The sequence below is a fragment of the Thamnophis elegans genome, chromosome 9 (genome assembly GCF_009769535.1).
Source record: "Thamnophis elegans isolate rThaEle1 chromosome 9, rThaEle1.pri, whole genome shotgun sequence".
NCBI classification, from domain to species: domain Eukaryota; kingdom Metazoa; phylum Chordata; class Lepidosauria; order Squamata; family Colubridae; genus Thamnophis; species Thamnophis elegans.
The window spans coordinates 30223546-30237297 of NC_045549.1; the positions used below are offsets into that span (position 1 = coordinate 30223546).

At 43.1% G+C, this 13752-nt stretch overlaps 1 protein-coding gene across 1 annotated transcript; it reads right to left on the reverse strand.

Annotated features, from left to right (window-relative positions):
* Positions 1–204: 204 nt before the first annotated feature.
* Positions 205–2028, reverse strand: POU4F2 (POU class 4 homeobox 2). Its single transcript, XM_032224671.1, is given in 3 exon segments — positions 205–1137; positions 1746–2001; positions 2003–2028. Coding segments are annotated over 3 exon segments (1215 nt in total).
* Between the last annotated feature and the right edge of the window lie 11724 nt (positions 2029–13752).

Consider the following 13752-nt stretch of genomic DNA (forward strand, 5'->3'; position numbering starts at 1 on the left):
TAAGTCTGAGCCTGCAAACCCGATAAAATCTGCTGCCAACTTTCTAAACTTGATATTTTGTCCAATCACAGTCCAACCGCATCTCAATCGGACTCATTTTCTGAAGCTTGGTCCTCTTTCTTTCCAGGAAAGAGAAATAGAAATGTTTTTTTTTCTGTCTTTTTTTATTTATTTCTTCCCCATAAGCAGAAAGATTTCCAAAGGCTAAATCCCAGCAGAGTATTTCATCCGCTTCTGTTTCTGCCTTTGGTTGCAGAACCAGACTCGGACCACATTCTTCTTGAGGTCCAATTTCTCCGCGATGGCTGCAATTTTTTCTGAGGAAGGTCTCGGTTGGATAGCGAAATAGGCTTCTAGGGACCTCTTTTCAGGAGCAGCAATTGAAGTGCGTTTCCTTTTCTTTTCCGCTCCATTGAAGAGTTCTGGTTTGGTGAGCTTCTCCCGGTGTGATTTTTCTGCTTCTTCCAGCCATGCTTGCAGGATGGGTTTGAGAGCAATCATATTGTTGTGGGACAAGGTGAGAGATTCAAACCTGCAGATGGTGCTTTGACTTAGGGATCCCACTCCAGGGATCTTGAGGTTGGCCAGGGCTGACCCCACATCAGCTTGAGCCCCTAGTTTGATCCTCCGCTGTTTGAACCGTTCTGCAAAGGCTTCCAAATCCCGTGGATCTGCATCCACATCACTCATGCAGCCCATGTGCGAGGGTAGCCCATGGGCGTGCGCCATGCTGAGTGCTGCTTGGTGCATTGGATTCATGCTGCCCATATGAGGGGCATGACCTGGGGTTGAAACCACTGACCCATCGGGGCCTGTCATGGCACCCAATGCCAGTCCTGGTGTGATGTGTTCCAAGAGTTCTCCTTCCAGAGCTTGGTGAGGTTGGTGGTGGTGATGGTGGTGGTGGTGGTGGTGGGTGCCAGACAGGGCAGAAGGGTGCGAGATGGGCACCGAGGACGAAGATGCAGCCGAGGTGCAGGGGATGGTGTTCATGGTGTGATAGGTGGCGTCAGGTTTGAAGGGGCTGTGATGTGGTGGGTGATGATGATGGCTCTTGCCTGGCGACACAATGTCTACTGCAGCCAGGGCTTCTGCGCGGGCTAGTAGACTCTCGTCTAGACCTCCGAAGATGTTGCTCTGAAATTGCAAATAAAAGGCACACATTACTGCTGCCAAAAGGGAATTCCACTCTGTTCTCCTTGAAGTGCCATCCAAGCCAACCCTATCCCCGTTGAAATGAGATGGAGGGTGGTAGAAATAGGAAAGGAAGGGAGAGGGAGGAGAATTGGAAGGAACGAAATAAAGTGGGAGGTATGAAAGGAAAGAGAATGGAAGATAGATGACGGTGGGAACAAGGAAAGAAAGAATGGTTCACTAATGAAAGATAGATGGTAAAAGAAAGCAAAGGGAGTGAAGAGTAGGAGAAAAGAGAAAGCAAGTAACAGTAAGACGAAGTAAGGGCCAGCGGCAGAGGCAAAGCAGTCTTCTCTCTCTCCCTCTTTCTCCCTCCCTCCCCCCCCCTCTCCCACACACAGAGCTGTAAATAGCCTGGCTCGATTAGCACCCTGGGTTATACTAGTTCGTGGGAGCTCTCTTGAAAGCCTCTGTAGATTTTGGGGAGGGCGGGATGTGCCAGACTGATTTGCCGTCTCCCAATGAAATAATCATGTGGCCGGGAAGAGATCGAGCCATTATTTCTTCTTTCCTGGTGCTGCTCTTCTTTTCCCTGCCCGAGAGCGACCTACCGGCGGGGTGGGCAAGCAGGCGCGGCGCAGGGCCTCGGAAGTGCTGCTGCTGCTGCTGCTGGCGCTATTGCTATTGGAAGCGTTATTCCGACCGCTGCCCCCGCCGCTGCCCCCGCCTGCAGTGCTGCTGCTAGGCGAGCTGGCCGAAGCCGCTGCGGCGCCGGCCACCGAGGAGCTGCAGGGCGAGGCGGAGTGCAGGGCCGAGTACTTGGGTTCGTGAAGGCTGCCGCCGCCGGCATGAGTCATGCTGAAGGGGCTTGCTGTTCAGGGACATCATCATCATTGTGGCCGCCGGCGATCCCGGTCCGAATCCGAGTCCGAGTCCGGAAAGCCAGCGAGAACAAAACGGCGAAGAGGCGGGAAAAGACGCGCGCTGAGAAGTTACTGCAACCTCTGCCGCACAAACTGAAGGCGCCTGCCTAGGTCTCTCTCCCTCCGGTTCAGCCGCCACCTCTCCTCTCGCTCCGCCGTCTAACTGTTCCGACAGCTACCCCGCCGGACGCTCCTGGCCCCCTCCCTCGCTGGCGACTCTTTGGGGAAAGTCTTCACGTCCCTCCTTTTCCGTTTTCCCTTCTCCTCCTGCCTCTTGTCCTCCGATGAGGGTCCCGAGGCGTCCCCTTGTTCCACCTGCCCCACTCTTTGCTACCCGGATAGCCCTCCCTTCCTCTCCAACGAAGCCTCCGAAGGAACCTAACTGCGGCTGGAGCAACCGCCCACAAGGTTCTGTCTGCCAGTTGCTCCTGCCTGCCCTGCTCCAATTCGAGGGGCGCCCTATTGTTCTTGGCTCAGCCGCCCTTCAGCAGCCGGCTGCGGTACACCTTGGCCTGACAGGTGCCTATTCGCGAGAGAGACCCCGGAGTAACTGTGCTGTGTGACTCTTTTCTCTCCCTCTGTTTCTTGCTGCTCGCCAACCATTGGATGCCGGCAAAGTCGGGGCTGACTGGGGAGAGGCGCATGCGTCCTGCGAGAGCCGTGTGGGGCGGCGCGAGCCGCTGAGAGCGAAGCAAAAAGCTTGGCGGTGGCGAAAGGCATCTGAGTGCGCGGTGCTATTATCCTTGCCCCACGTGTATACACGTGGGTAGGTATGCGGGCGGGCGCTCATGGATGAAAAGACCGGCGTTTACATAATGCTTAGAAAGACGGCGAGACGCACCAGAAAGGAGTTTCATTAGAAATATGTTGGCGGGAGGTGTGAAAAAGATGTGAGAAGACAATGTGGAAAAGTGTGTGAGAAATTGTGTGGTGACGTGAAAGCGGGAGAAAGGACTTGAGAAAAAGCAAAACTCTCGTGCTGGAGCCAAAGTGAAATGTGAGGGAGAAAAAGCGCGGGTAAAGTCGCGCCTTGGCCCTCTTTTCCGCTAGAGGGGGTGTCCGGTGGCTCCTCGGAGGCGGAGGGCTGGGTCTGCCGAGGGCCCCCTATTTGGAACGTATCTCTGAGGCGTTCCTTGAGCTTTCCTGGGAGAATAGTTTTGGTTGAATGGTCAGGAAAACCGTTATGCTGCTTTGGCGTAGCTGACTTTTGAATGGGCTCATTCTCCGCGCCCGTTTCCTGGTGAATGAACTTTGGAGACCCGTACCTGTCAGCACAACCTTTCCCAAACCTCAGCCCTGCGAAACGCCTAGAATTACAATTCCTATGGCCTCTAAACATAGGACAAGACAGCCTAAACTTTAGAGGGTGGGCGATGGGCGGTAGGGAATGAACGTCAAGTACTTATAGACGACCCCAGTATGGGGAAGGGCGATGCGGAGCAAGGGTGACACGGCTGAGGGAAACATTCGTCCACGGGTTAGAGCGAAACGCAGAAATGGGGTATGGAGAAATTCTGAAAGCCTTTCATTTCGAATGGCCGTCATTCAATAGCCACAGCTCTGAAATTAGAAAGGGGGCGCGGGGGAAGAGATGCCCTAAGGGACCCCATTGCGCAGATGCAGCGGGGAGGACTCCTCACCGCCTTCCCCACACACATACGCCCCCGCGCGCGCACATGGCTCTGTCCGAGTGAGCGGCTGGCAGAAGCCGGGTAAGTTGCTGCCGGAGCCCGATTTTATTCTGCCGCGCGGGCTCCTGGGAGTTTGCTCTCTCTGCTGCCGGCTGCTGCCCCTTTCTCCGGTGGGCGCGCGCCGGAGCGAGTGGCCGCCGCCACCGCTGCTCCTGTTCTGCAATCACTCCCACGCCCGTCAACCTTTGTCTCACTGTGGGTGCTTTAAAGGGCAGGAGCTGCTGCGGGAGGAGCCGCTCGGTGGCGGCGGGTAGGAGGACTAACTGCTGCAGCTAAGATCGCTGATGGTTCTTGTCAACCGCCAGGATATTATCATTATTATTATTATTATTATTATTATTATTATTATTATTATTATTATTATTATTATATTATTATCATCATCTGTGCTTCCCAGCTTGGCCTTATGCCTTTCTGCAAGGAATTCCCAAGCTTTCCACTGGAGCGCTTCAAGCTGACGGCAACGCTGGGGGAATTTGAACGCCTCACCTACAGTATGCAGGTTTCCTTGGGCAACTCTTCTGCAGTTTGACGGCTTAGTACTTCATGAACTACGCCTGAAGCAAGCCACGCTTAGGTTCAGAATTTCTGATTTCAAAACTAAACAAGTTTTTAGGGCTATTAAGGTGATGACGGTTGGGCTCCGTCTTTAAAATATCCGTGGGGTTCGGAGGTGTATCTGCTAAAACCGTAGAGACGCTATTGCTTTGATGGCTGTTTAGAACCTTCTGAATCATGGATACTTTAAGACCTGGTTGCTGGAACAGTGCAAGATTCCACGCTTGTGGTCTTTCCAAATATATCCAATTGGCTTCTGCGTGAGACAGAATGCCGGTCTCTTTGAACCTATTTAGCCCAATCTTATGTTTCTGCGCTATTTTTAATTTCAGTGCGGTAGACTCTTTTCTTCTTCTTCTCGTCCCCCTCCTCTTTTTCTTTAATTTCATACCAGGCAGCTTCAGTGAGTTTCTCACCCCAGACTGTAGGCTTCGTAATTTTCAAGGAAATAAATAATAAATGAAAATCCATTGTATCAGCTCTCACTGTCGCCAGCTCAGTGAAATGAAATAAATCAAAGTTAAAAGCTTGAGTATCATTTAATTATTGTGCGAACAGCGCTTGGAAAGGAGTGGAACAACATCTCTAAACAAATTATGGCCGGGCCAGGAAGGAATTATTAGATTGAAATTTCATTTAGGCTCCGGAGACACGGTGCTTCAATATGTAATCTGTTATGCCTCATCTGATTTGTATGCTTAATTCAGCTTGACGAATTTATTAGTTTTCATAATAGTAAAAAAAAGAAGAAGAAGAAGAAGAAGAAGAAGAAGAAGAAGAAGAAGAAGAAGAAGAAGAAGAAGAAGAAGAAGAAGAAGAAGAAGAAGAAGAAGAAGCCACAGTATGGGCTAATGCATTGTGTGTACTATAAATTGTATGTACCCATTGAAAACCTGAAGTCTATAGAAATCTTTTATTAATGACATCATAGAAAGGAAACAGATTCTTGCAAGCCTTTAAGGAGTTCATACAGCCTTCCACATGGCTGTCTTGGTAGGCTATTACCATATGTGATGCTAATTAGACTACTTTATCAGTGATATAATTTCAAATTTTAAATTATGTTCTAATTAACAAGGGTTGTCCAATTTGCTTAATCTCCAAAAGGCTTTTGGCTTGTCTAATTAGACTAAACTACTGAACATCTCAAAAGCCTAATAAAAATCCACAGTTAATATTTTTGTATTTTCACTGTATTATATTTAAAATAAATTTAGAAGGAGAGCTAAAAACAAGGAAAAAAATAGCTGGCATGCTCATAGTATAGTGATCTGACAGGGAAGTTGTTATTTGGTTACAGATATACGAATTTTAAAATAAAGAACCATTTAGTACTTAAATTGAAGGAAACATTGAAAAATAAAAGCAAAACAATTACATTTCCTCAAATTTTCCCAAAGATTTAAGATAAAACTTTCAAATCCCTAATGTACTGATAACTAACAAGATGACCTGAATTTAATGCATGTTTCTCAAATGAACTTTAGAGTTTTAAATACTGCTTTTAAAAATATTTGACCCCATGTATTGAATTTAATTACTTGCAATACTTGTTTTAATGCATATTGTCACTTGGGAGAACTGAGAATGCATATCGTTAATATGAATTAATCTGATTTTAATAGCAACTGACAAGTGATCTCCAAAATGCTAAACACTTGTCACCACTTCCTACAGTAATAAAAGATTATAATATTCATCTAATGGAGAGTGTATTGTGATAGAAGTAGGCAAACTTTGATGCTACGTTTAGTTCAGTTTATTTAAACATCCACATTTCCATGGTTGTTGCTTTTTTCAAAGGTCTGGCCAGGATGGAAATAGTTTTATTCACCTGCTATTAATATAGATTAAGCTAGCCTTTCCCAATAAGTAGTCCTGGAGATGATTAAGATTACAGACTTCATCATTCCCAGAATCATGGTCAATGAGTTGAAGTGATTAGGGTGTAGTTCAAATTATTTAGAGAAATGCTGGGTTTTTAAATGTCTACTGAATAATATGATCGGTTCATTGAAACTTAGGTAGCTCAACGGTGATCTGATTTCAATCCTTGTCAGTAAATATGTATGATCTCTTCACAGTTAGGGGTGCAAACTTCCTTTGGGGATTGAGAAAGGACTTTGAAACAAATCCTCATGTCATCATTCAAGCCTGAAGGAGACAGTCTAAACCAAATTTATTCAACCTCTGTGATTTCCGTATTTAGTCATTTTTAAAGATTTTTTTTTTTAAAAACCACCCAATCACCCTATCAAGGAAACAAAGCTGTGCCACCTGATGGAGTATATTTTGGATACCAACCTTGTGAGATTGTAGCCTCTGTAAATTTTAGTGAGAAATCAGCTATAGTCCTAATTCTATAGCACCCATCAGGCATTCCAGGGTAAGCATTCGATCATTCTTAGTTCTGCAGAACAACCAAATCTTTATTGATTTCCACACTATTAAGGAAGAAGATGTGTTTATCTGGAGATTGGTAGAATGATCAGAAAATCTGGCTGGAAGAAGAAGACCAAAGGACTTAAGGGTAATTTTGGATTTTGAGGCCTCTTTGTCTGATCTCTCTCCTCTCTCTCTCTCTCTCTCTCTCTCTCTCTCTCTCTCTCTCTCTCTCTCTCTCTCTCTCTCTCCTCTCTCTCTCTCCCTCCCTCCCCCCCTCCCTCCCCCCCCCCCCCCCCCCCCCCCTCTCTCTCTCTGTGTGTGTGTGTGTGTGTGTGTATTAGTCACTGAATGGCCTTTGATAGATGTGAAATGCAGCTATCCCTAAGCGGTGTAAAAGAGCAAGGCTCTCCAAATCCACTAGCTTTCAGCAATGGTCTGCCCCACAAATGGAAGGGACTAAATGAAATTAGAGCTACTATTTCATTGCCTGACCTCCATGGACATCTATGCATAAAGCTCTGTCACCTCTCATGTATCTTTGTCCAGATTTAGGATTAAACTTTAAAGCAACACATTCATATTTTACTGAACATAATGTGCCAAATGAATATTTTAATCCACTAAAGATACAGGTTATATTCTTTGGAAATTCTACATTGTTTTGCAGGAAGTTTGGTTACAACTACTTTATGTCTATTTTTTAAACAAAATCAGAATGTAACTGACCAGATCCCTTCCACTTTTTATAGCAATGAAGACATAGCAATAGCAATAGCAGTTAGACTTATATACCGCTTCATAGGGCTTTCAGCCCTCTCTAAGCGGTTTACAGAGTCAGCATATTGTCCCCCAACAACAATCCGGGTCCTCATTTTTACCCACCTCGGAAGGATGGAAGGCTGAGTCAACCCTGGGCCGGTGAGATTTGAACAGCCGAACCTGCAGAACTGCAGTCAGCTGAAGTAGCCTGCAGTGCTGCAATTTAACCACTGCGCCACCTCGCCACCTCGACATATTGGTTAACACCTCCATTTTATCTAGTGCATAGAAAAGTTAGATCCTACCGCTTCTATGTGCTTTCCCAGTGAAGGAACCATGATCAAAGACCTACTCACTTTCTTGTCCTATACTAAAAATTCTCCCGGGACAATCTAATTATCAATTCCATCAGGAGACCAGATAAGGAAATCAACTCCCAGGCTACCTTTATTGAAATTAGGCATTAATAACATAATCTTGCAAGTCTGATTGTGCTGGATCTCACTCCTCCCAGCTCCTCTTATACCCCAGAGAATCAAGGAGCTGTTTGCCGGAGTTGCTTCGAAATATTACTCTTATTTCTCAGGGTTTTAAAGTTTTTCAGCCGTTTTAACCTAGATAACGGTTCTTTCATATTTCCGACAATGTATCTTCTGTACCCTGCACAATGCATACTAGAGATTTTATACTGGGGCTTCTAGCGCAGGCAGTGAAATGAAGCCAAGCGGCATCGCGGAGTTTTGATTTATGTGCTGGCTCTATAGAACAATTTTGGGATCAGGACCCTGGACAGAGCACAGCCTCGGACGCTCTAACTTAGCGTGGAAAACAAAACGTCTCATCTTGAAAAGTTTCTTTTTAGTTTTTGTTTTTTCCCCCTCGCGTCCTCACTGTACAAACACACAAAATGCGCCGTAAGGAGAAGGCGTGAGTGAAGGAAATGCTTCTGCCCAACCCGACGCTAGGGGTTTATTTCCTTTTGAGGTGAAATTTCTGCCATTAAACTGTTACTAGTTTCTCCGAGAAAGCCCTATTAGGCTTCCAGAGGGTGGATTTACTTCAAGCCAAGTGTCATCTGATAGAAAACTAATTTATACAACAGATGACAGAGGAAGATAAGAAGCCTGGCTGCATGTCTCTTCTGTTCTTTCTACTCTTGAAATAGAAAGAAGGACTGAGACAACCTGTTCAGTTTTCTCTTGAGTACCAAGGAGATCTAGAATCTCTAGATTTTGGCAAGTACAACTTGAATTCAGGTCCGAAGCTGAGCACTTTGCTCTCAGCCCCATTCTTCCGTAGCAAAGACAGTAGAAGGAGTAACAGGGACTACTACTCCCTCCCAACACGTTCAGAAGTGCCTAACTGATTCTCATCAGGATAATGTCAGTGACACGAACGATCCTTTTCCGATGCTGAAGTCATTTATCTTTCCCCAGATGATGCTTCTAGCCCAAAGAGCTGTTCCTACACTTGGCCTCCATGGGGCAGGAGAATGTTGTTGAGCCTGCCTGGAGCTAGAGATGGGAAGAAGAAGGGGAAAACAAGGGCAGGTTCAACTTTTCTCCTGCAGTGTCAAATTTGCACATAATAATAAGATACAGGTTTGTTTCATCTAGTCCCCTGAATGTGTCGCAATGACACAATCACTATAAAGATGTCATGCCAGAATCAAACTACTTACTGCATTTAGCATGAATGTGAATTTGTTCTGGAAATCCACGAGGTAGGAATCAGAAGCCAAGAAATTGGAAAGTGAATTTGTAAGATTTCCCAGTGGTTGGAAAACACTGTTCTACCCCGGGACTTGCCTCTGCCAACAGCTTCAACTGTATCTCCAGATGTCTACCTCCATAGGTCCTATAGATGGAACATTATATAAGAGTAGCAGCCCACTCTTAACTTGGATTTAATTCCATTGTGTTCAGAGCCTGCTGCTAGGCAGGTATCCTGCAATTCTATCTATATTTATGGCAAGTAAGTGTCACTGACTGATTGTGTATGTGTGTGTGGGGACTTATGAAGAAACATGCAGCACCCCTCTGACAGAGGTAACCAATGCACTTTTACTTGCAAATTCTCTTAGAATTGGGACCATAAAATATGAGTTATTTCCATGCAGAAACCATAATACAATAGCCAATTTTTCTTGCACACCCAGGTAACCAAATTCTTGACGAGACTGCTGCAGCTTCTTTTGGGAGAACAGGGATACATGTATGCCCTTAAACTCAGCGTTCAATTTTAGGAAATACAATTATAATGTACAAATTTTATAGTCCATGTTTGCCACATCCATTTTTCAGTACTGTAAATGTCCATTCATCTCTGCCAGGCTCCCTTAGAATTAGTGTTTTGCTGCTGAAAACTGCTGTCCTTCCTTTCCCAAGACAGAGCAGTGAGAGTGAAGCTATCTGTGGCAATTACTTGCTAGTTGTTCCCTGGCCACAGAATATACCTTTTTTCCGAAGTTAAGTCAAGTCACGAAATCAAACTTAAAGCATGGAACAATCAATGAAGCTTTTTTGCACTCGGTGGCGCCTTGTGCTTCCTGGCACTAAAAGAAATTGCAAGAAATCGAAATGTAATTACTTGAAAGAAATCCAGAAATCCCACTGCATAATTTATCCAGGAGTTCTTGGGAGAGCTTGTCTTGAATGTGTGCATTTAAACTTACTGCCTTTTGGCTACCTATTTGCTCACTTCTCTCTTTCCCCTCACCCTTAGCTGATTCAACTCTTACATGTGTACACTGTGGTTATGGATCATTCTAAATTCCCTTTCTGTAAACTAAACAGGGAAGTTGGACTTCAAGAAACCTGATTAATTGACAGAAATCATAATTCTTTGCCAGGGTCTTCCAAATGAGTTCAATAGGAATGTAATTCCCAGGTAAATGACAATTCTACAGATGCTTCAGAATCCCACTTGGTGGGAAACGTGATGGGACATAATTCACAGGTTTCTGTTGAAAAGTTAGCCTGCTTTTTTGATGGACCTCTACATCTTGAATTTGACTGGGATTCCCCATATCAGTCAGAAACTTTAAAAGGGTCATGTGGCCTTTTATTTTCTGCTTACTGGAAAATTTTCAGACTTGGAGGAAAGGAGGAGAGAGAGAAAATAATAATATAAAGAGATCAGTTTAGAGAATGATTGCCATTGATCAGATAATAGACCAATTTGATGCATAAGACAGCCATCTAATGAAATGCAATGCATTCTTCCTTGGAAGAAATGGAGGTTCTAACTATTTTTTGTACTAAACTGAGAAAACACAGATAGTCATCTGAATAATTTCTGTTCCTTTCCTGAATTCATGATTTCTTTGGGGTTAAGGGTGAGAACTACAGGTCTTGTTGGACAATAGTCAGCAAAACTTGCTGGGTTTATGTTTTTGGCAATTGACTGAAATTGCTAAGCAGGATATTTGAATAGGAAGTGTGTCAGGAAGCTTAATCTGTTCAATTCAGTTTGGTGCTGCTTTGTAATGCTTTAGGAGCTGTTGCTCCAAGTCAGACACAAACTGTATACTACTCAAAGTGTATTTGCACAGAATTTGAAGTAATGTTATCAAAGGAGAAAAAAATACATAAGGGGAACTCCCTAGAAACCCAACTGTATTTCAATTTAGCTCCACAATAGTGAAAATACATTTTTTTAAAAAAAATAAGGGGGTCTAACAAAACAATTAATAATTAAAAAATAATTACTGAGTGTCCTTAGTATTCATAACCATTCAGTACCTTAGACAAAGAAAATGGAACCCAGTTAACGTGAAAAGGATGTGAGCAAACTGCAGATTAGGAATCAAGTGGAGTAACAGTTATTGCCTTGGTGTACAAGATTGGACAAAATAAATATATGAAAACAACAAGGAATTTTTTTATGTTGGATTTATTTCTGTTGGTTCCATCTTACAACCTCCCACACCAATAGGTGCTCAGCAATATAGGGCATAGGGCATAAGTTGTTCCATTTCTGATAACTCTTCATTCAGAATGATTCATTAGCACACCCTTTCAAAACACATTACAACAGAATGAAATACTTTTGTTGTCAGATATGAAGAGAGATTACACTCGTGTTTATTCAGATGCATTGTTGGCTGAATTTAACTAGATTATGAATGTGTTCAATGTAAGATGTTGTGTAGTGTTTATGGCCAACCTACAAGGTGAGAAGACAAAGTCCACAGGAAGAATAGCTTTCTTGAAGCTAGCAATTTTTCTTAACTAGGATGTGAAGTAGTTTTGTAAGAAATTTTTCAGATGTAGTTAATTTCTCCACAAGTAATCAAGAATATTTTCATAGTATTACAGAGTAATCAGTGAAATAACATCAATGTATCCTGTTTGTTTGTTTTGCCACAACAGTGACTGGAAACTGTAGAAGATGCTGTGCTGGTAATGGGGAAATAATAATAGAGTCTTTCCCAGCTACTAAGTACTTCAGTCAGTCACTACAAAAAAATACTGGCATAAATTTGCTATCCTCAGTGTCAATCAGTAACCTGTCTCTATTATGTCTGTTCTAAATCACTAGTGAATACCGCTGTCCTGATCTGTGAGCACATAACTCATTATAAACAAGGTGAGCAGTTTTCTTTCTGGCTTTCTGCCCAAAAAATGGCTGGCTAGGGGGCAGAGGGCATGCATGCATCTCATTGCAGTCCAAAACATATCTTTGATCATACGGAGCTGATCTTGTTTCCAAGATAATGATCGACAAAATGTTACAGATTTGTATGCAGTATCTTGAAGCTGTGGTGATAAATTTAAAGAGAAAAAACACACTGCTTTAAAACATTTCAAACTTTAAAACCAGTACACTTAATGATGACTGGCAGCTGTTTCACACGTGGGCGAAGAGGGGGAAGGAATGGGGGGGAAACAAACAATTTCAGTTTATATTCTTTTCAAAGTTTTCCAACCCCTCCCCCCAAAAAAGGTTAGGCCATTTGGAAATCCCAAACTGTTATTTATGGTCAACTGTAAGGTAGCAATCAACTAGTCCTTTCCCACAGTTAGATCAGAGGAAGGGCTGTTTTCATCAGAACTTGGTGTTTCAACAACCTGTGCAGGGGTGAAATTCAGCAGATTCTGACAGGCTCTGGAGAACTGGTAGCGGAAATTTTGAGTAGTTCAGAGAACCAGCAAATACCACCTCTGGCTAGCCCCAGAGTGGGGTGGGCAGTGGAGTTTTTGCAATATCCTTTCTCCAGCAGTGGGAGGGAATGCGGATTGTTTCAGTATCCTTCCCCCAGGAGTGGGGAGGGAATGGGGAATTTTGCAGTATCCTTCCCCTGGAGTGGAGTGGGAATGGAGATTTTGCAGTATCCTTCCCCTGCCATGCCCACCAAGCCACGTCCACATAACCGGTAGTAAAAAAATTGAATTCACCACTGTTCCTGTGACATTTGGGGCCTAAGATCTTTAAGCATCTTTAAGATTATTGCCATTGCTTTGAATGGTGCCTGTTAGAAATCAATTCTTGCCTATCAGCATCCCTATTAGGACATGCTTAAAACTGTGAAACAATTTCTCATTTGCCTCCACAATACTAGAAATAGAAAATAATGAAACAGATAGTAAAGAAATTCAATTAGGATAGCTTATTATTTAAGGGGAGATAGAAGTTTATGAGAAAGCATATCCATCACCTCTCATTATGTCTCTTGGTAGAGCGTTACATTTGCAACCCCATGTTGTTTCTTGGGAAAAAAATATCTACTCATTTTAGTAGGGCTTATTTTTTAATAGACATGTATACATTGTGTTGGTTTCTTTATTATCAGGTTAAGAATAACCATTTAAAACTTTGAAAATACAAAAATCATTTTTAAAACAATTTATAACAAATATTATTGTTACAAAATATCAATAATTTTTCCAATATAAGATTTGTGTTAGAGATATAAAGTGGCCTTCAAATCCAATAAGAAATACATGTGTTTGTAATTATACTCACCCATATAAACACCATTATGCCAATATTTTAATTAGATTAGAAATCTCCAATTCTCAACACTGTAGCAATTGTTAGCAATTCTCTCTTAACTGATTGGTAAGTATAGAACAGGTTTAAATTTTAGGATTCAAATTCTATAAAGTGAATGGTAATGTAGCCTCTTATCTTGGTGTAATCTTCAAAGCATCCAGTTCTTGATATTCCAGTCAATTAAACTCACTTTGTTTTCTGTTATGCAATTAATTATTTCTACTCCACATTTTTCTACTCAACCAGAAGCTCTATGTCCAGAAACTACATACATCACCATGAACTCATAATAGGGAATCATAAAA